The sequence below is a fragment of the Heptranchias perlo genome, chromosome 36 (genome assembly GCF_035084215.1).
Source record: "Heptranchias perlo isolate sHepPer1 chromosome 36, sHepPer1.hap1, whole genome shotgun sequence".
Taxonomy (NCBI): domain Eukaryota; kingdom Metazoa; phylum Chordata; class Chondrichthyes; order Hexanchiformes; family Hexanchidae; genus Heptranchias; species Heptranchias perlo.
The window spans coordinates 19,964,150-19,987,433 of NC_090360.1; the positions used below are offsets into that span (position 1 = coordinate 19,964,150).

Genomic DNA, 23,284 nt, shown 5'->3' on the forward strand with positions numbered 1-23,284 from the left:
TAGTGCAGTTTTGCTTCGATGAACCTTTTACTCAACGTGTTAAATTGCCAGACTGTTGATGGATTTTACAATACCCTTAAACAGAACTGGCACTTTTGCCTACAAAACTGCTTCCCAGATAAAATGACCCACAACTTATGTCAGTCACTCTATTCCCAATTGGAGATTGGAACCTTCAAAGCATTGACTGCAGGTCTGTCTGTCAATAACACTTCAAAAGTCTGTTCTGCACTGTTGCATAAAACACCGCCTTTGGAAGATGGTGAACAGTTCAGCAGTTGTGAATTATTTTAGGACACCGGATCACCAACACTATGTCAAAGTTGGGGGAGGATTTATTTTTGTTCCCCTTTTCCTCTGGGTGGTTGGGACATTGCCTATAGATGAACTGGATTTTATATTTCTATCCCTACAAACGCGATTTCCTTTTGAAAATGGCACCTCTCCAGTAAAATATTAAAGTTGCTTCTACACTGTTAGATCGGCAATACAGTCTGTAAGAACAAAAGAAATAGGAGCAGGAGCAGGTGTAGGCCGTACGGCCCCTTGAACCTGCTCCACCATTCAATCAGGTCATGGCTGATTTACCGTAGCTCCACTTTCCTGCCCTATCCCCATATCCCTTGATTCCCTTGTCCAAAAATCTATCAATCTCAATCTTGAATATACTGAATGACTGAGCATCCACAGCCCTCTGGAGTAGAGAATTCCAAAGATTCACAACCATCTGAGTGAAGAAATTTTTCCTCATCTTGGTCCTAAATGGCCGACTACTTATTTTGAGACTATGACCTCTAGTTCTAGACCCTGCAGCCAGGGGAAACAGCCTCTGAGCATCTACTCTGTCAAGCCCTCTAAGAATTTTTTATGTTTCAATGAGATCACCTCTCATTCTTCTAAACTCCAGAGAATATAGGCCCATTCTACTCAATCTCTCCTCCATGGGACAACCCTCTCATCCAGGAATCAATCTAGTGAACCTTTGTTGCACCCCCTCTAAGGCAAGTATATCCTTCCTTAGATAAGGAGACCAAAAATGTACACAGTACTCCAGGTGTGGTCTCACCAGAGCCCTATATAATTGCAGCAAGACCTCCTTACTCTTAGCCTTTATTGTAAGGGGGTTGGATTATAACATACCATTTGCCTTCCTAATTGCTTGCTGTACCTGCATGTTATACACAGAATACACAGAATTTACAGCACAGAAACAGGCCATTCTGCCCAACTGGTCTATGCTGGTGTTTATGCTCCACACGAGCCTCCTCCCTCCCTTGTGATTTGTGTACAAGGATACCCAAATCCCTCTGAATACCAACCTTTGTTAGTCTCTCATCTTTTAAAAAATATTCTGCTTTTCTATTTTTCCTACCAAAGTGGATAATTTCACATTTCCCCATATTATACTCCACCTGCCACCTTTGTGCCCACTCACTTAACCTGTCTATATCCCTTTGTAGCCTCTTTGCATCCTCCTCACAGCTTATTTTCCCACCTAGCTTTGTATCGTCAGCAAACTTGGATACATTACTCTCTCTCCCCTCATCTAACTTATTGATATAGATTGTAAATCTATATCAAAAGCTGAGGCCCAAGCACTGATCTTTGCAGTATCCAACTAGTTACAACCTGCCAACCTGAAAATGACCCATTCATTCCTACTCTCTATTTTCTGTCCGTTAACCAATCCTCAATCCCTTGAGCCCTAATCTTGTGTGACAACTGCTTATGTGGCACTTTGTCGAATGCCTTTGGAAAATCCAAATATACTACAACCTCAGGTTCCCCCTTATCTACCCTGCTAGTTACACCCTCTAAAAACTCAAATAGATTTGTCAAACACAATTTCCCTTTCACAAAACCATGTTGACTCTGCCTAATCATATTATGATTTTCTAAGTCCAGAAGCTCATTTGAGCTCCCTCTCTAAAAGAAAGTTCAAACCAAGACTTGAAAGCAAAGTTCCAGCACTACTTGACACCAAGACTGTTATTAACTGATCAAAGTCACTGCTCTGGCAACTAAGCAGAACTAAAAGCACCACTTTACACACCTTATGCAAGCTTACATAATTGTCATTTCAGGAACAAACAACTGATGCAGGGCTTCCAATGCAGGCGTCAGCATCAGTAATGAAATGTTCCATTGTGTTGAACGATCAAGGTGAAGGGTGAAGATTCATGGGTGCAGGATACCATCCAAGTTAGGGGGGAAAAAAGAACAGAGAAGATGAGTTACTAAGTTGTAATTAGCAGATGATTAGCTTTGACTGAAGGTCATAGGCGAAAGAAAGACTGAGGTAGGTAAGGGGTTCCACAACTTTGAGTTCCTGGGAAAGAAATTAGTGTAGGAGACGATGCACTGCGTTTTGATTTCAACACTGAGGAATCATGGAGAAGATCATGTAGGATTTATAGATTATGAAGAAGAACAACGATTAGTTCAGAGGACCACTGACATAGTACTTCAATGAAAGAGGGGCAGAAAAGGTTGCAGTGGGAAGATGGAGAGGTTGCTATGGGAGGCTAGAGGTGAGAGAAAGATCACTGATCATCCAAGCTTTTTCTTATATCCTATCCAGAGGGGTGAGAGAGATTCGAAGAGCCTCCCCAATATGGGTGCAGTGTTTGAGTCTTGGACAGACTTGGGCTTTACAGGGAATTCGGTGTTCTTGAGTTTAAACAGAACTTGGGGAAACAAGGTTCTTAAAGGCAGCATCAGCATTGCAGATGTGGAAGTTCATTTTGAGCATACAGGAGATGGGAGAGACCTAGGATTTTGATAGACCGAGGACTAGGATGGTAGCTGTTGCTTAGACTTTGAAAACAAATGGAGAAACTGTCTTTGATGAATTTAGAAAAAAAAACACAAGACTTTCTTTGACTTATCAAAGGGATGTATATCACAATATAGTAATTAGTGGTGAGAGCATTGCAGGTTGTGTGCACTGAGGTCGTGCAATCCAAGTGAAGTAGAATCATCAGCAAAAGAATGTGTGTAGGGCTAGGTAATGAGTGGGGTAGATCTCCAGCATGAAGAAGTAAGAGTGAGAGAGAACTGACCTGTGTTAATGGTTGAAAAGTCTGAGGATAGGTCAACACCACAGTTAGAACAAACATAATAGAAACTGAAGACTTAATATAAAAAGTAAATTCTACGTATTAAGGCATGTATAACCAGTTTCTAAAGAACTTTGTGTGTGTGTGTGTGTGAGCACAGTGCTGGTGTTGGACTATATTCTCTGGTCATATCCCATAGTCTGCTGGGACAGACATGCCAGAGGGAGCTGAGTGCCTCTGAACTGGGGAGGGAGAGGTTAGACGTTGAGGTAGCTTTTGGGAAATGAGTGGCGGGTCTGTTGAAAACTTTGTTTTTCCTTTTTTTCACATTAAAAATCAATTGTAAAGCGTAAAAGCATAATTAATGTAAAATTTCAAAATATTCTTAAAGATAATGCCCCCAAATGCTGGGCAATACACCTCCATTTTTGTCAGAAACTTTGCACCCAGCCTAAACCAACTACTTCAAACAACATGCAAACACAAGATTGAACATCATACAATTCAAAATAACCCTGTGTCTTGGCCTGCTATCTCGTACTTTCCCATTTGTCTATCCTGCACAAATATTGGAGTAGGTGCATTGTGCATTAAGAAAGAAATGACTGTTCAGAACACTGCTTAAGCACTGGTTGGAACCCATGACCTGCTACAGTGCCCTAGAGAGGTCCCCCTTCGGCCTAGAGTGTTTGTGCTTCTTTGAAGAGTCAAGCTCCTAAATAGGTGGGGTTTTTTGAAGATTTTCTTTGATAGAAGGTAGCATAGACATTATCGATTTGTTCATTTTTGTTTTTTTTTAAAAAATAGTCTTTGTGGAGCTTGAATACAGATGTAACTCAACCAAGACCCTTTCTGCAGGGCAGGCAGAGAAATTTGGAGGGTTTTGGAAAATGGAAACTTTTTGAACTATACAAGGTGATGATTGCAAACAGCTCTGGCTATAAACCAATCAACTAGCAACTCAAAGACTCCAGCAGATGGACGATTGATATTCAGACACCATTGTTGATGGAACAACTGCGCACTGTACTGGGCCCATCGTGCGGGAGGAAGGGAACAAAATCCAGAGCCATCAAAGTGTGCAATCAGCATAATTCTTCAAAGGCTAGTCTCCCAGTCGTTGTCTCTGGTTGCACAATGTAACTATAATTATGGCCCAGAATTTGCTGGGGAAATAATGGGGAGTTAAATGTGTACGCTGTTATTAGTGTGTAAATAACCCAGCAATTTGTGGTGAGGAAGATCTACCCCGTGTGCTGTGAATCACCACAAGTTCCTGGGTGATTTGCGCCGCGCTGCTCCGCCATTAGCCTCGTGAAAACAGGAGCTCGCCCTCAATGTCCCCGTGAGTTTCAAGAAATTGCTGCATTTGTGAATTAATTACCAATTAAACTCACTGCAGAAAGTTAATGCTGGTGCTTAACGACATAAGGACCCTTTTAATGACTAGATTTATGTTCCTGCAATGCCACTTAACCTCCAGCCCATAAAGGGAACAATTTAAACTCTGTAGTCTCATTCCTGCAGTTAGTAAGTTGTTCTTGGAGGTTTTTAAACATATTTTTTTTTAATTCTTTCTTTTCCTTTCTGCCTCTTTTTTTCTCTCTCTTAATCCAATCTTTCTTTCCCTCTCTTTATTTCTCCATCTGTATCTAATTTCACTCTAATTTGCCCTATTTCCTTCTCCATCATTCCTCTGTTTCTTCCTCTATCTTAAACCTCATTGGTTAATGATGTGGAGATGCCGGTGATGGACTGGGGTGGACAAATGTAAGGAGTTGCACAACACCAGGTTATAGTCCAACAGTTTTATTTGAAATCACAAGCTTTCGGAGCTTTGCTCCTTCGTCACGTGAAGTGAAGAGATGCATATAGGCACAGCATATATAGTCAGAGATCAATGCCTGGTGATTACAGATAATCTGCCCTTTATCACACCTCGGCAGAGAGATAATCACAGCAATCAGAGGAGTGAATGGTGTTCAAACAGGTTAGTCAGGGAAACATTACATCCAAGAATACTGAGGTGGGGTCACCAGGGGTCAAATGTAGCAGATGCTGGGGTTTGTATTAAAAACAGATAACTTTTTTTGCTGGGAATCGCAGCAGGTCCGGCCGCATCTGTGTATGGAGAACAAGCCAACTACGACTTGAGTCTGGATGACTCTACGTCAGGTGGGGTTACATGTAGCGTGACATGAACCCAAGATCCCAGTTGAGGTCGTCCTCATGGGTGCGGAACTTGGCTATCAATTTCTGCTTGACGATTTTGCGTTGTCATGTGTCTCGAAGGCCGCCTTGGAGAACGCTTACCCAAAGATCGGAGGCTGAATGTCCTTGACTGCTGAAGTGTTCCCCGACTGGGAGGGAACCCTCCTGCCCGGCGATTGTTGTGCGGTGTCCGTTTTTCCGTTGTCACAGTGTCTGCATGGTCTCGCCGATGTACCATGCTCCGGGGCATCCTTTCCTGTGACATGAGGTAGACAACGTTGGCCGAGTCACAGGAGTATGAACCATGCACCTGGTGGGTGGTGTCCTCTCGTGTGATGGTGGTATCTGTGTCGATGATCTGGCATGTCTTGCAGAGGTTGCCGTGGCAGGGTTGTGTGGTGTCGTGGTCGCTGTTCTCCTGAAAGCTGAGTAATTTGCTGCGAGCGATGGTCTGTTTGAGGTTGGGTGGCTGTTTAAAGGCGAGTAGTGGAGGTGTGGGGATGGCCTTAGCGAGGTGTTCATCGTCATCGATGACATGTTGAAGGCTGCGGAGAACATGGCGTAGTTTCTCCGCTCCGGGGAAGTACTGGACGACGAAGGGTACTCTGTTGGTTGCGTCCCGTGTTTGTCTTCTGTGGAGGTCTATGCGATTCTGCGCTGTGTCCTGCCTTCAAACAGCCACCTAACCTCAAACAGACCATCGTTCGCAGCAAATTACCCAGCTTTCAGGAGAACAGCGACCACGACACCACGCAACCCTGCCACGGCAACCTCTGCAAGATATGCCAGATCATCGACACAGATACCACCGTCACACGAGAGGACACCACCCACCAGGTACATGGTTCATACTCCTGTGACTCGGCCAACGTTGTCTACCTCATACGTTGCAGGAAAAGATGCCCCGGAGCATGGTACATCGGCGAGACCGTGCAGACACTGCGACAACGGATGAACGGACACCGCACAACAATCGCCAGGCAGGAGGGTTCCCTCCCAGTTGGGGAACACTTCAGCAGTCAAGGACACTCAGCCTCCGATCTTTGGGTAAGCGTTCTCCAAGGCGGCCTTCGAGACACACGACAACGCAAAATCGTCGAGCAGAAATTGATAACCAAGTTCCGCACCCATGAGGACGGCCTCAACCGGGATCTTGGGTTCATGTCACGCTACATGTAACCCCACCTGACGTAGAATCATCCAGACTCAAGTCGTAGTTGGCTTGTTCTCCATACACAGATGCGGCCGGACCTGCGGCGAATCCCAGCAAAAAAAAGTTATCTGTTTTTAATACAAACCCCAGCATCTGCTACATTTGATCCCTGGTGACCCCACCTCAGTATTCTTGGATGTAATGTTTCCCTGACTAACCTGTTTGAACACCATTCACTCCTTTGATTGCTGTGACTATCTCTCTGCCGAGGTGTGATAAAGGGCAGTTAGAAAGATGATCTGTAATCACCAGGCATTGTTCTCTGACTCTATATGCTGTGCCTATTTACATCTCTTCGCTTCACCTGACGAAGGAGGAAAGCTCCGTCAGCTTGTGATTTCAAATCAAGCTGTTGGACTATAACCTGGTGTTGTGTGACTCCTTACACTCATTGGTTAAGGAGATAGACTGTTGGTCCCGTCGTTTGCCAAAGTCCCAGCTGCCCCATTGCCCCGTTATCAGCTCGCACTTCCGGCAATTTGCAGGGCAAAAAATTTCAAACTGTAGGGCGAGGGGGGAAAAAGCCTAACAGGGCATGCCAGGCGATGCCCTGCTCCAGCAAATTCTGGGCCATTGTATAGCGTAGGATAGTGTATGATATGGAAAGTCACACAAAGGAGAAGGGAGAAATGTGTCTTTTAAAGAGTCGAGCCTAAAAAAGTCGCATAAGGTGAGTAATCCTGTTTTCCATGTTGACTAAATGGTGTCAGCAACTTCCTCCACAAATAATATTTTGCGGGCGTTTCTAGTTTGAGATTGTTAATCCTCTGAGAAATTTTTTCCAAGTTACAGTGACATGCTTTCTGCCCTTAACACGTTCCGAAAAGGGGAAAGATATAATTATCTGTTTAGGCGAGTGGTACCTGATTCACTATACATTCACTTCTCAATTTTTATTATATCTTGTTAAATTTCTGTTATGGTTAATATACAAAATTTTCCCCTTTCCTTCACTTCCAGTCTCCCTTTGGACTTTGTGCGACCGGCAGACCCACTACAATAGGAAGACGAATAGGTAAGCTTGATAAAGTGACGTGACTTTGATTTCTTGCTGAATAGTTTTCATTTTGTGCCATTTCTCCCAATTAAACTAGGTGATGCTCTCCTATATGCATAAGTACCATGAGTCCCTTATCTTTATCTTTCTCCCTCCCCGCCCATTGTAACCTTGTCACAAAGTTAGCTTTAATGTTATGGGTAGGAATTTCTCCTCAAATGGCTCAGCTGCCACATTCACCATCCAAGGGAAGTCAGACAGGGGTAAATTACAATTGACAGTAGGACTTGGGTTTAATGTTCACTTGACTTTTTAAAGGATGATTAACTTTGAGTGACTTATGAATTTGATTTGTCTAGGCTAAATTCGCAGTAATATCTAGGATAGTTGTGAGTGTCAAATGAAAGGTGGATTAATCCTGTTCTCGGTATCCACACTGCCCCCCCCCCACCAAAAGAAATGGGTCAAGTTGAAAAAATTGCTCAACGGTTCACACAGCAGTTTAAATACGATGAGTCTCATTTTGTATTTGCTGAATGTGACCATTTCATCAACAGTCATCCGCAGTTTAACTTTGAAACTGCCAAGAAAAATGCCAGAAAAGCTGACTATAGACCTCGGGAGTGAAAGACAGTAACATCTATTGAAAAGAAGATCTCAGAAGAATGAGGTGTAACAGTAATTGTAAGGATGTATAGTGCAGTCGTCCAAACAGACAGGTGGATATGATAGTTAAATTCAATTTAAACATAAGCTTTCTTGATGGCAAAGTCAATGGCAACATTAACCATAGGGCTAAATTACATCTTATGTAAGTGACACATTCTCCCATTTAGTTGTCTGTTAACGATCTGAAAAGATCAGTTTCCAGCCCAGATTCCTGCAGTGTCGCTGAACAGTATTTGACATATGGGCATGGACGTTGCAGACAACTTGTCTTGAGTTTAGGGTGGAGTTACTTCTTTGAATTTCAGGGAGTCAGTATTTGGGACATATAGGGCACTGTGTGTATTTTCAAGCAGGAGTCACTGGTGAATGGGAACTCTGGGCTCATTTAAAAAAAAATCTCTCCCTTGTTTAGAGATGCTGCTGCAAATGATCAGATATAAAGCCTCAGCAGAGACCATAGAAATACATAGAAGTTACAACACCGAAACAGGCCATTCGGCCCAACCAGTCCATGTCGGCATTCACCCTCCACGAGAACAAATCGTTCTAATCACATTTACCCACCTTGTTCCCATCTCCCTTTAATCCCATTTCCTCCATCTACCTAGCCAACCTAATATTGATAGTTGGTGTAGTTTCGGCCTCGACCACTAACCGTGGAATTTAATTCCACAGCCTCACAACTTTCTGTGTGAAGAAGTTTCTACTGCTCTCTGTTCTAAATCTTTTACAATTAATCTTGTATCTATGGCCCCTCAACTACTGGAAACACTCCCATTCTTTCATAATTTAAGAAACTTCTACTATATCGCCCCGTAATCTGCATTGATCTAATGAAAAAAGATCTAACTTTGCAAGTCTGTCTTCATATTTGTGTTTCCTCATACCAGGCATCATCCTAGTGAGTCTGCGTCGTACCTGGAATTGAACCAGGGGCCTTCTGATCAGTTTGGCTTTGTTCTATACTGGGCATTGCACCCCCAGTGAACCAGTGGACAATCAGTCTTCTGTAGGAAGACCATGTCTTTTCTTGAGGAGGCTTGTTCCATTTTATATGGTAGCTTAGACCTTGATGTTGAGAGTCATTACATTTTATCAGTACTGTTGAGATTTATTATGTAAGTGTCAGTTCCTAAAGGATTCTTATTTAAGATTTCTCTTTGAAGTAGTAGCATTATCACTACTACTTTTGCAGGGGCGTTTGATGCAGTTTTTCTGTGTGTGATGACTAATGGCTAAGTAGGTGTCAGCCGTGGCTCAATGGTGGTAGCTCTTTTGCCTCGAGTCAGAAGGTGATTAGGAAGGCAAATGGAATGTTGTCATTTATTGCAAGGGAAATGGAATATAAAAGTAGAGATGTTTTGCTACAGTTGTACAGGGCATTGGTGAGACCACATCCAGAATACAGTGTGCAGTTTAGGTCTCCTTATTTAAGAAAGGACACGATTGATTTGGAAGTGGTTCAGAGAAGGTTCACTCAACTGATTCCTGGGATAAGGGGGTTATCTTATGAGGAAAGGTTGGACAAGTTGGGCCTGTATACACTGGAGTTTAGAAGAATGAGAGGTGATCTTATTGAAACATATAAGATTCTGAAGGGACTAGAAGGGTTAGATGCTGAGGGGATGTTTCCCCTTGTGGGAAAGACTAGAACTAGGGGCCACAGTTTAAAAATAAGGGGTCTCCCATTTAAGATGGAAATGAGGAGAATTTTTTTCTGAGTGTCATGAGTCTGTGGAACTCCCTTCCCCAGAGAGCGGTGGAGGCAGGGTCATTGAATATTTTTAAGGCTGAGTTAGATATATTCCTGATTAACAAGGGAGTCAAAGGTTATAGTAGGTAGAGGGGAAAGTAGGGTTGAGGTCACAATCAGATCAGCCATGATCTTATCAAATGGCAGAGCAGGCTCGAGGGGCCGAATGGCCTACTCCTGCTCTTAATTCCTATGTTCGTATGTATGTAAGGTTGTGGGTTCAAGTCCCACTCCAGAGACTTGAACATATAATCTGGACTGACACTCCAGTCCAGTACTGAGGGAGTGCTGCACTGTCAGAGGTGCCATCTTGCAGATGCAAAGTTAAACCAAGGCCCTGTCTGCCCCCTCAAGAAAAAAATCCCACGGCACTATTTGAAGAAGAGCAGTGGAATTCTCCCACTGCCCTGGCCAATATTTATCCCTCAACTGACATCACTTTTAAAAAAATATATTATCTGGTCACTAATCTAATTGCTATTTGTGGTACCTGGCTGTGTTTCCCTATGTTACAACAGTGAGTACACTTCAAAATACTCCATCAGCTGTGAAGCACTTTGGGACATCCTGATGTAATGGAAAGTGCCCCCAAGCAAGTTCTTTCTTAATGGCTCTTTTTCTTACTTTCCTTAAATACACCTATGATTGACCCTGGGTTGCCTGTTCACACTTCTATTCAATCTGTTGCCTATCTTCGGACCTTGAAATTATGCAACCAGCCTTTTCCTCTCCCCCCGCCCCCCCCCACCCACCTTGTGTCAGGGTACTTACTGTTCTCCTGACCAGTCGTCATTTAATTAGTTTTGGGGTTTGAGGCTAGGGAGTTACCTACCCTATTTGGTGACTTCCTTTTCTCCCTGAAAGTCTTGTCCTTTTCCTACGTTGCCTCCTATGCTTTGATCAAGCCAGAGTACCTCCTTTGGTTGTACTTCATGATTCAGAAGACCCGTTATTTTATGCACCAAGTGCAAGTGCAGTGACTGGTTTGTCTGACTTTCTTTGTTCTTCCCTACCTTTTATTATGCCTCTTGGGCAAGGGAGAGACACAACGGGTCAAGCAAGCAAGTAATGGTTGGGGGTGTGAGGCTGTGGATACCAGTGCTATGGAATGGCAAGCCAATAATATCAGTGCCATAAAATTGATGAGTAGTGCAACAGAGATGGAGCATTCATAGCCAGACAGTAGCTCAGGGCAGGGCAGGGTGGAGGGAGAACATGGTGAAAGGACAGATAATGTAGGTTTCTCTCACCTTAAAATTGTTTTCAAATATCTGCAGCTCAGAAAAATAAAACTTGTGGGATGGTAGTTCTCGGATCCAGATACTGTGTAAATGATTTGTTATATTTTAACTTTTTTGTAACACTCCCAGAAATTAATTATTTATGAAACAAGCTTTGAGAGGAAGGAGAAGGAACAGGAACTTTGCTGAAAATGCTCATATAGTTTCAATGTTGGAACTTCCAGCTGGGATAGGAACGTAGGAATTGCGACACAAAAAAGGACCAAGGTCCATCTAGTTCGCCTTCTCCCATCCTGCTAGTCCCATGATACAACAATAATGGAGTTGTTGACTAATCAACAACTGGTGATTGGTCAATGGTTGTTGACCGTGTCCAGTTTGTCACTCGGCTCTACTCCACGAGATGGAAGCCACTGTATGTAAAGGCTGTGTCAACTGCTGAATAGTTTCTCTTGTCTGGTGTTGCTGCGGATGCAAAATCCTAGAAATGTGTGTGGAAAAGACTTGGTTTCAAGAAGACAAAAATGACTTTCCCATTGTGACAGGGGAAATCAACTTGTGTATCCACAAGTAATTTTAAACACCTCTTCAAATTTTGGTAATGAATCCTAAAAAAAGATATTTTTATGCAGGGTACTTTATATTGAGTGACATTTCACCAATAAGTGTTAAAGAAAATGGGGGCTTAAAGCAAGTGTTGTCCTGGCCGTGGTTGTTTATCCCCCTTGTTTTGAAAGTCTTATTATGCAACATCTGCCAGATACCCAATTCAAAACTGAAACAAAACTTCATATCATTCATTTCTCAAATGTTTATCATGTCCTAATTAGACTTTTCAGTAATACCTGTTTTTGTTTTTGAATTTACAAAAAAAAATTAAATAGTATAACCTCATTTGTTCTTCAAAATGACATTTTATGTCCGGTCATTGTTTGTCTCAGGCACCCCTACACATCACTTCCCACCAGTAAAGGCTCCAACCCAAACAAAAAAGAAAAATGCCAAGCACTGCTTTCTTTGTGGGAAGAAAACTGGATTGGCTACCAGCTATGAGTGCAGGCAAGTAATACATTCAAGATCGTTACATGTTCTATCCCAAGTAGAAGAGTCTTCATGGTACCTGTTTTGTTGTGGTATGCTATTCCAAACCAGAAACTTGCCATTAATTCCGTGACAATGCTATTCAAAGAATGTCGGAATGGTATTACATTCCCATTATTAACACATTGGCATTGTAAATCTGAAATTAAAAAGCAGAACATGCTGGAAATACACAGCAGGCCAATCAGCATGTATAAAGACAAAAGACCGGTTATGACATTTCGTATGTGCGGGCCCTTCATCAAAACCCCAAAATATCATAACTTGTCTTTTCTCTCTCCACCTGTGTATTTCCAGCATTTTTGGTTTTATTTCCAGTTTACAGCATTTTGTAATTTTCCTTTTTATACATTTAAAAATGAACAGTTTGATTTGGGAACGAAAAGCACAGAGGATGTTCCTGTCACTGAATGTTAGCATATTACTGGCAGCACTGATGACTTTGATTAATGTTGTAATATTTATTAAAAGCTTGAAATTTAAACTTGCTTCATAGCTCATTACAAATTTGTTGGGATTATTCAAGCCACAATTTCTAACTTTATTTATTCACTATGTTTGGGCCGAATCCTCTGTGGAGAGATGAAAGACACAGCGGGTGTTTTACAGTTCCCATATTCACCAATTGTACTTTAGTTTGGCTGTTTTATGATTTTTATATAACACGCTTGTGGTACAAACAAAATGTTGGATGTCAAGCCTTTGAGTGCTTGTGGCATAGATTCTGTTTTCAGTTATTTATTATTGAATGTAGAGGGATTTGTATTGTGTAAAGTGTTTACAGTTCAAAGTGCTTTCCTCATCTAGACTTTTTCAAGTGAATATTTATCTTCAACAAGGTGAATGATACCAACACAAGGGAAACACATTCCCATTTCCGATAGAATCCCCATTGCTTAAAACGAGCAGTCGCTTATATCAGCCAAAAAGCGTTAACCATTATCCAATTGCATTAACGTCAGTTTCAAAGTTGCCGGTTATAGCTTCTTAAGTACTCCCCTTATTTCAGGTAAAAACAGCTGAGCTTACTCACAAGTTTGCGCCTTGTTAAGTTGCACTGAATGCAAGAACAAACATAAGTAAGTAAATAACACCTCGTTAATGTTCAATTACCTTTTGTGTACTTAAACCCTGCTATTCCCCTCTTATGTTATACCGGCTGTTGCGTTTAGTGGACAAATCCCATTCGCTGGATTGCTCCTTCTATAAGTGGTGGGGACTTTATTCAGCGTCAGCATTAAGCCCTCTAAGCTCAAATACCATACAGAGAGCTGAAGATTGGAGCTCCTAATTTCAAGGCAATTTGTGCAACTTCTCATTTCCTACACTAGCCAACCTTGTCGCCTGTGTGTGCGGTTGCCAAATTAAGAGCAATTTTATGCTGTGTGCTCGCTTACAAACTGGGTTGAGACTAACTAAACTCACAAGACCCCTACACCCCACAGAAAGAAGAGACTTCCACAGTCAGTCAGGGCTGGATTCAAGCCCTGATTCTCAGTGCTGAAAGGACCACGTGCTAACTCACTGCACCATGCACTTCATTTGTTAAAAAATCTCCCAGATATTAAACATTTTTGTGACTGTGCCGCACCATGATGATGGGATTGGTTGGGACCTGATATTTTAGGCCTCAAAAGGTCAGCTGATTCTGTGGGTCTGAAGTGGCCTGTCATTAAAGAATTCTTACCAATGTAGCATGGTCGTGCACTCTGCCTCTACGGCACCGCTCAAATGGCTGACTGCTTCGAACTAGTATTGAGGAGCAAGAATATTGTCGAACTGCTATCCCCTACACACTAACGTCTCTGTCCAACCTGAGGCATTGGGACCCCATGAAAGTGCAGTGTGGTTTTTGTAACATTTATATTAACATTTAGGAGATTTTTAATGTGATTTAAATTGTAATTGTGGGGAAAGGACCTTATGTAGTAAGTCTCCCATTTTTAAATTATTTTTTAAAAATTGCAAATATTAAAAGGAATCTTTCTTTCCTCCCCCAAGCCCTCCTCCATCCTACATTGGTATTGCCTCAAAGCCCCCTTTGGCTGTGTTTTTGTTTTAAGTAATACATTTGCTATAGAAGCTGTGCTTTTCTTAGTGTATCTCAATGCTAAAAGATACATGTACACTTTCAAATGTGGATGGAGGGGATTCCCGGGGAGCTTCGAAAAGACCTCATGCATTCTGTCCTCCTTAGAGAGCAAGGATTTGATTGTGAGGCGAGCCATTTGTAGGATTTTTTAAAAACCTTTAAAGTTGGGAGAAGGAAAGTTTTTGTTTTCCCCTCCCCCCTTCCTTTTAAGAGATTCCATGTTTGCTGTTTTAAATGCAGTAGATTTAAGATGTTCTTTGAAACTCTGGTACAGTATAAACAGCAGTATATTTTTTAACCCTTTGTCCTTGCAAAAATCTTTCCAAATGTTCAAAGCTGCAAGCGCTTTAGCTTCATTCAAACCAAACTGATTTACATAACTCTGTAATTCAAGAATGAAATGCACGTAACGCGCGAAAGTTACTGAGGGCTAAATCGTGTTTATCAAATTGCAGATGTGGAAACAACTTTTGTGCAACACATCGTTATGCCGAGACTCACGAGTGCACGTACGACTACAAGACAGCAGGAAGGAGATATTTGCAGGAGACCAACCCTGTCGTTAGTGCACCAAAGCTTCCAAAAATCTGACCCAATTAGTGTTGCGTGCAACTTGTCAGACTGTGCTAAAAGAACAATAATAAGTATATAACCATTTTGCTTAATTTTGACATTCGTCTGGAGAGACAAAATTGCCAATCAGAAGCACACATTTGATGCTCGGTATTTATGTATTATGTAAACACTATTGTGGGTTTTTAGTTTGCATCTTAATTCTTTTACTAAATTGTCAGTGTTAAAAAAAAAAAATGAATTTCCTAAAGATTTGTGCTGTGACAAATTTGGTTTCTAATGAATGCAGATGTGTTTTGTTAATTTTATATTTGGTGCAGACAATACTTCACTAGCAAATCTTGCAAGAATGCACTTTATTAAAAACTCGTCACTACTGTTTGACTAAAACAAACCCCAAGGAAGGGAGGACCTTTTTTTTAAAAAAAGAAGGCATGTGCATTAGGTCTTTGTAGTATAACATTTTAAGTACTTGTCTATCTTAACATTGCAAGTTCTCGTTATAAGTATATTTATTTCACGGTGAAAAGTTTGCCTCTCTGCTGCTTTTACAGATGTTGACACCATTGATGACAGGATTCAGTGACAACTGTACTTAGCTCCCACACTGGTTCGTTGTGCAATATCTCAGTAGTTTTTAAAAAAAATTTCTTTCAAGTTTTATGCACTGTATCAAGTTTATTGGCCACCTCACTGGAAACATTTTGTGAGGTGATTTTAAAACGCGTTCATCTGTCTTTTTGACTGATCCTCAGAAATTATCTGCGACATAGTTCTTCTCTTCCATTGCCATATCAAACACATTTTGGCAAAGTCAATCTTTTTTGTATCCTCACAGTTTTTTAATGCAAGACTCTACACACAGTGCTGCTGTTTGTTTTTTGCAAATAAAAATTAGAGTGCTGTTAACAAGATTTCAATAAAAATTGAATTTATTACTTGCACGTATAATTTTTCTAAAGTGTGCAGGCAACATCTAGCAGATATTAAACTAATTTATATTAAACACAATAATGGCATTTTGGAGTTTGTACTTTAATGATTTATGTTGCGCTAATATCTAAATCACTTGGATCAGTCGATCCCGTTCATTACAACATGCTACGGTTTGGGAAAGAGGTAAAATCCAATGGTGCATATGCTGGAGATCTGTAATTGAAACACAAACTGCTGGAAATCCATGACGAGTACACCAGCAGCCACAAAGAGAAGGCAGGTTAACATGTTGGATGGAGACCCTTAGAACTCTATGGCTTTGAAAACGGGGTTTTCCAAATGCAGTCCCAAAGAAGGGGAGAAAGGGACAACATGGTGAACAGGAAAAAAGAGGCAAACAAAAATCACAACAGAGGAACAGAACTATTTGAAGGCTGACAGGACGAGAAACGGCAGTGAATCATACAGTGGGGATAAAAACGTTTCTCTCTGTAGACACTGATGGACTATACATGCCCAGCATTTTCTGTTTTTATTCCAGGCGAAAGAACTGGTGACCTCCTGTCGTCAAGAGCCGATAGGAATTTCTACTAAACTGACTTGTGACTTGGTTTGTACAACTGCTGAAGAACCTGCCTCCTCAGTTCAACAGGTTGAGGCAAAGAGGGCTGAGGGTGTAGATAGTGGAATTGGCACTTGTTACTGGGTGTGATGAGAACAGTTTGCTATTTCAACAGTTATGTCTATGATCCTGTAAGTATAGTTTAAATCATTCTGGTGACTTTTTATTTTATTTGAAAAGCCTTTGTTAATTTTAATAAGGCATACTCGTGTATTGTATGTAGTAGTGTGTAATACAAGGGATGCATTAAATGGGTGTAGTTTAGTGTTAGAAGACATCTTATGATGCAATTAAACAGCAGGACACAACTTGTTCACTATATGTCTAGTTTTAATATACTAGGGTCTAACCTATGACTCATTCTATTCCAGCAAACACCTGCTTGTTTTTATTTTCTCTTCCCCTCTCCTCCTTTCCTCCCCACTGACTGAGAACCTTCATGTCTGGCTATTGCTGTGTCTCTGTAGTATGGCTAGCATCAGGCACTCACTGTATGGGAAATCGCTGATATGACATCATACTTTGAGCACCAATATACTATGCTGCTTTAGGTTTTTTTTTCAATCCATTTTCCTTTAACTATCAGTATCTTTTTTGTATTAAAACAGAAAATGCTGGAAACACGCAGGTCAGGCAGCATCTGTGGAGAGAAACAGAGTTAATGTTTCAGGTCAATGACCTTTCATCAGAACTGGGACGCCAGAATATTTGCTAGGATGCCTGGAAGGAGGAGTTAGTATTTGATGTTTGATTTCTGTGGTCCAAATTTAAAAAGCACAAACGCTACTAGTCAAAGACAGAGAAATTTGTCCTGCTCAGAACATTTCAGGCCGTGTGACTAATTGGTTTCCAAAGTGCTAGGTAATGTAGCTCGATTGTTTTAGTCCAAGAAATCATTTTGATTTGTTTGTCTCATCATCTAAGTTTTACTCATTGTTCAAAAAGTGTTTAGTTCCAGTTTTTGTTAAGTGTTTTTATCCCCAAGTATTTTAGCTTGTTTTGGGAAACAGTCAAAAGTTTAATGTTTTGCTTTCTGCACTTTTGTTCTGTTTTTTTCAGATGTTTTCAACATTTTCATTTTTCTAAAAAGTCACAATTGTTGTTTCACTTCACAAACAACCAACAAGCCACAAGTAATAAACTGGTGTTTGAGGAACCTGTTTAGTTTCCAACATTGGTTCCAAAAGTTGTGGGCTATTGAGTAGTATGGATTTAATCTTAGAAATAATTTTAATTTTAGTCTTTATCTCAAATGTTAGTTTTAGTCTTAAATAATTTTATTCTGATTTTAATATAATTGGCGAAAAACATTTGATGGATTTTTTTTCCTCATTTTAGTCAGCTCAAACGCTGGTTGGCTCCATATTGTCTTATGACTGGGACAGAGCTTCAGGCTCTTTCACAACCCAGTGTTCTTTCTGCAACTGTTGCCCTTGAGCAAGTTTGATTGGCACCCCATTCATTCCCTTCACCACCGGCACACCGTGGCTGCAGTGTGTATCATCTACAGGCTTCTTCGACAGTATTTCCCAAACCCACGATCCCTACCACCTAGAAGGACAAGGGCAGCAGGCACATGGGAACAACACCTGTACGTTCCCCTCCAAGTCACACACCATCCCGATTTGGAAATATATCGCCGTTCCTTCATCATCGCTGGGTCAAAATCCTGGAACTCCCTAACAGCACTGTAGGAGAACCTTCACCACACGGACTGCAGCGGTTCAAGACGGCGGCTCACCACCACCTTCTCAAGGGCAATTAGGAATAGGTAATAAATGCTGGCCTTGCCAGCGACGCCCACATCCCATGAACGAATAAAAAAAATCTAAGATAGCCTGTTCCCTGGTTGGTTCCATGACGTATTCTAGGAAACTGTTTCAAATACATTCCATGAACTTGTCCTCCAGACTACCTTTGCCAAGTTGATTTGTCCAGTCTATATGTAGATTAAGGTCCCTCACAATTATTGCATTACCTTTATTACAAACTCCAATTATTTCTTGATTAATACTATGTCTAACAGTATAGTTACTACTAGGGGGCCGATAAACTACCCCCACCAGTGTTTTCTGCCCCTTGTTATTTCTTATTTCCACCCATACTGATTCTACATCCTGATCTGAGCCAAGATCCTTTCTCACTATTGTCCTTATGATATCCTTTATTAGGGCTACACCTCTCCCTTTTTCACATTGCAAGCATGTCATCTTAACTGCTTACGCTAGCATCAGGAAGACTAGGTCAAAACGCCCCCGAGGAGCTCCATATGTGTTGTATCTTCTATAGGATTAATTACGTAGAATAAATGGGTGCCATATGTCATCGTGTTCTGTGTGTATGGTGTTGACACATTAGCTTATTTAGTGGTACGATTAGCTGCTGCCATTTGTTGTGCAGGCCTCCGATGTCTTTGGTTGTTTATTACACTCTGGACGTTCCACACGAGTGCTCATTAATTCTCTGTAGCTTTCAAAGTCTTATCTCTTCCCTGTAAATTCTTAGCACAACCCCTATTCATACCAAAAGCAAAATACTGCGGATGCTGGAAATCTGAAATAAAAACAGAAAATGCTGGAGAAGCTCAGCAAGTCAGGCAGCGTCTGTGGAGAAAGAAACAGAGTTAACATTTCCGGTCGATGACCTTTCGTCAGAACTGGAAGATGTTAAGATGTTAACATGTTCCAGTTCTGGCGAAGGTCTTTAACCTGAAACGTTAACTGTTTCTGTGCAGATGCTGCCTCCCTAGTTTCCTTGACTAATTTACTATATACCTACTATATTTCTTATCTCTTCACATGGACTGTTAATGAGGTAATATCTTATACATTCCAGGCCTGACTTTATAAAGCCGTTACAACCACTGCAGAATCAATCTTTAATATGTGGATATATATTTTTAAAGCTTACTCTGCCTTTTCTACCTGGTACACCTATACTTTCACCTCCGCCCCCCCCCCCCCCCCCCTCAGCCGCACAATCTCCTGGGATAGGCTGCCTCCCCTTCTCCAAGCTCCTTTGGGACACCTTCCATCTCCTTTCTGCACTGCTTCACTATACACAGTGTGCTGACCTTTACCCCCAAACTCCCGATGCGTGCTCCCGATCTGCAAAGCTCTGCGTCTGGAGTGCTAATTTATTCAATCTACCCCTGTATTTATTATTAAGAATGACCTGTTGTGTGAATGAGCCAGAAGCAAGCGTGGGCTTAAAAAAAATTAGAATCTATTTACTTCCAACAAAACTCTGTGTGCTCACCCTGTGCCTTTCCTGCTCTGTGTTGGGTCCTGCTCCCTCTAAGGTTTATTATTAATGACTGAAAAGGAATCATTAAAAGGAGAAATTTGCAGGGCTATGGGGAAAGAGCAGGGCAGTGGGACTAATTGGATAGCTCTTTTCAAAGAGCCGGCACAGGCACGATGGGCCGAATGGCCTCCTTCTGTGCTGTGAGATTCAATGTTTTGTGGATATTTTAAAAGCTGGTATTTCAATGTAAATTTAGGTAAAGCCATGTTGATTTAATAAAAAAGAAAGTAAGGGAAAAGATCATTAAGATGTGCTTTCTTACTGCCGGAGAGTACGACAAAATACTTTAGCATAAGCAGTTCAAGTGATTTGCAGTGGTTTTTGTTTGTGTGTGTGTTGTCTACGTAAATGTCCTTTTCTGTGCCCATGACTGTAATGCCATGAGTCCAGCAGGCACCCTGTACCTGAACATCTAAGCAGCAGACTTATCCCTTTTCATAGGTCATGGTTGTTTGCCTAATTTCTGGGTAGTGGTCCCAGCGGCCCCTGTAGGGCTAGGTGCTATATGTGTGTATATGTGATGTAAATAAAGACCAGCAGAGGAAGTGCTGAGTTCCTATAATTATAAAGAGGTATATAATCCAGTTTTGGGTCGGAGGAGCGGTGTTGTTTTTGTGACCTAAAGCAAGAAAGACTTGCGTTTATGTATCTCCTTTCACGACCTCAGGATGTCTCAAAGTGCTGTACAGCTAATGAAGTACTTTTGAAGTGTAGTGACTTGTAATAGTCCTGGAAGGCATGTAAATAAAGTTCTGTTTTTGAGTATTCTGCAACTGAGCTTGTGCTGAAGAACCCACAAATGCTCTTCAGACACTGGCCAGTGGCGGAGTCGGTGGAGGGTCAGGGGGGCGGTCTTAACCACCCTCTTCCCCCAATCACTTTGTGGCCAGCCACTTTTGTATGTCAAGACTTGTCCAAGACTGACTGCAAAAATTTACTCAACTTTTAAATTATTGCGCTCATGTTGCATTTTTGAGTCTGACGCAACTGGTAGTGTGATATTGGAGGATATCACCATGGCTGTGCTGTGCCAAGGCAGCCAATACTGGACTTTGCCCCCCCCCCACAAACCTTCTACCTCTGCTCCGTCCCTGCCAATGGCCCACAGGCAACACTGGGCAGTGATGCCCGATATTTGATTGTACTCATCATTACCTTTTACTGAAATCCTGGTAGCAGCTTTGGTTGGGGGAGATATTGGGGACTATTGACACCATGAACAAAACTCTTAATGTGAGTCACCATCTTCAGGAGTAAATGGGGGGAGAAAAGCACTTTACTCGCACTTTGATCTTACTGAAGAGCACTTAAAGTAATTAATATTAGTAAAGAATAAGTATTAGATAAATTAATGGGATTAAAAGCAGACAGATCACCTGGACCTGATGGCCTACATCGTAGGGTTCTAAAAGAGGTGGCTGTAGAGATAGTGGATGCATTGGTTTTGATCTTCCAGAATTCCCTAGATTCTAGAACTGCCCCCATTGATTGGAAGGTAGCAAATGTAACCCCGCTATTCAAGAAAGCAGGGAGAGAGAGAAAACAGGGAACTATAGGCCAGTTAGCCTGACATCAGTAGTAGGGAAAATGTGAGAATCTATTATTAAGGACGTAGTAACAGGGCACTTGGAAAATCATAATATGATTAGGCAAAGTCAACACTGTTTTCTGAAAGGGAAATCGTGTTTCACAAATCTATTAGAGTTTTTTGAGGGTGTAACTAGCAGGGTAGATAAGAGGGAGCCAGTAGATGTAGTATATTTAGATTTTCAAAAGGCATTCGATATAGTGCCACACGAGGTGGTTACACAAGATTAGAGCTCGTGGGATTGGGGGTAATATATTAGGATGGATTGACGATTGGTTAATGGACAGAAAACAGAGAGTAGGAATAAACGGGTCATTTTCGGGTTGGAAGCTTGTAACTAGTGGGGATCAGTGCTTGGGCCTCAGCTATTTACAATCTATATTAATGACTTAGATGAAGGGACTGAGTGTAATGTATCCAAGCTTGCTGACGATGCAAAGCTAGGTGGGAAAGTAAGCTGTGAGGAGGACACAAAGGGGTCAATTTTCGGATGGCCGAGTGGGTGTGTTCGTGGCGGGCGGGGGGGGGGGGTCCTAAAATTGGGGATTCCTGGAGTGGGTCCGGAGCCCGGCTCCAAACCCGCCCACTTCCGGGTTCCCCAATGACGCGAATCGGTGCACGCGCAGCCCCCGCATGTGGGACTCCCACCGGCAATCAAATCCAGCAGGATCCTACTTAAGATCATTATCTGGGTATTTGAGGTCGTTTACAGACCTCATTAGTTGGAGATTTTAGGAGGATTCGGATTTTGGACTATCCAGAGCGTGTTTCCCATGCTGGGGGAAACACTCTCTGTTTAAACAGACGTGTTGCAGCCAGTGGCAGCTGCAAAGGTCCATTTAACAGGTGTGGGGTAAACCCTCATTCATTGCAGCAGGGCACTCTGTCACCTCAGACAAAGTTTTGTCTGCCACACCGTTGTCTCCACGCTCCAAATTATTAAATCATACCCTAAACTCTGCTGTCAAACACATTTACCTACTTTGTGGACCCACTCAAACTCACACCGTCAGGATGGGGGGGTGGGGTCCATTGCTACATTCATCAATCCACTGGAGGACGAGCAACATCACCAGCCTCCCCAGGCAAGCCGTCCACCTCCGGCACCTGGAGCTGCGCAACAGGCACCTCCACAAAGTAATCGTGCAGCTACACATACACCCACTGTAGGGTGACCCAATGGGTGGCATCAAGGGTATTCATGGAGAACCTCATGAAAGGGCATTATTGCACAAGCCAGTCAAGAATGGCTAAGACGTGGCAGTAGTGGTGCCAATATAATATGTAATGTGAGTTGATCAGAAATCAAATATAAGTAAAAACCATGACAAACCCTCAAACACCCTTGTGCATCCCCTTCATGCTCATGACACATTTGCCTTACGCTTCCTAGTGCACATACGTGATGCATGAGCTGTGGCTGCAGCACAGGTAGTGGCAGGTGCGGTGAGGCTGACTGTGAAAGAGATGCATGAGAGGGTGAGTATGAGACAGAGCCATGAGATTGTATGAGGATTGGGTTGAGTGGTAGTGGTGGGATGAGTACTGGCGAGGTGAGTAAGTACAGGTAAGATGAGGATGAGCTTTGAGTGGTTGTGAGGAGTGATGTGATAGAGTAGTGTTGGCAGTGCAGAAGGAGATGTGGGGTGGGGGCGGTGATGTGGCAGACAGAGCGTAGGGGAATGAGTAAGTGTACCCACTTCGGCTGACCTACTTAGGTAATTGAAGGGCCTCCTGCACTATATGCAGGTGGGCGATATGTTGGTGGTGCTGGTGACCTCCTCTGCCACCTTGAGCCAGGCCTTCATGGTGGCAGAGGCTGGCCACTTCCTCCCGTCCGCCGGGGAGAAGATCTCTGTCCTCCCCCCTCCTCCTCACCCCATCCAAAAGAACCTGGAGTGAGGCATCATTAAACCTGGGAAC

General features: G+C 42.2%; 1 protein-coding gene across 4 annotated transcripts in view; it reads left to right on the top strand.

The window, feature by feature from the left end:
* zfand4 (zinc finger, AN1-type domain 4) overlaps positions 1–15,910 on the top strand; it is a 52,114-nt gene extending 36,204 nt beyond the window's left edge. For all 4 annotated transcript variants that reach the window (XM_067972703.1, XM_067972702.1, XM_067972704.1 and 1 more), the window contains 3 exons: positions 7,444–7,498; positions 12,085–12,202; positions 14,792–15,910. In XM_067972703.1, the coding sequence (XP_067828804.1) occupies positions 7,444–7,498; positions 12,085–12,202; positions 14,792–14,927 (309 nt within the window). In that variant the 3' untranslated portion in view covers positions 14,928–15,910. The remainder of the gene's footprint in view (positions 1–7,443; positions 7,499–12,084; positions 12,203–14,791) is intronic.
* The last annotated feature ends 7,374 nt before the right edge of the window (positions 15,911–23,284 follow it).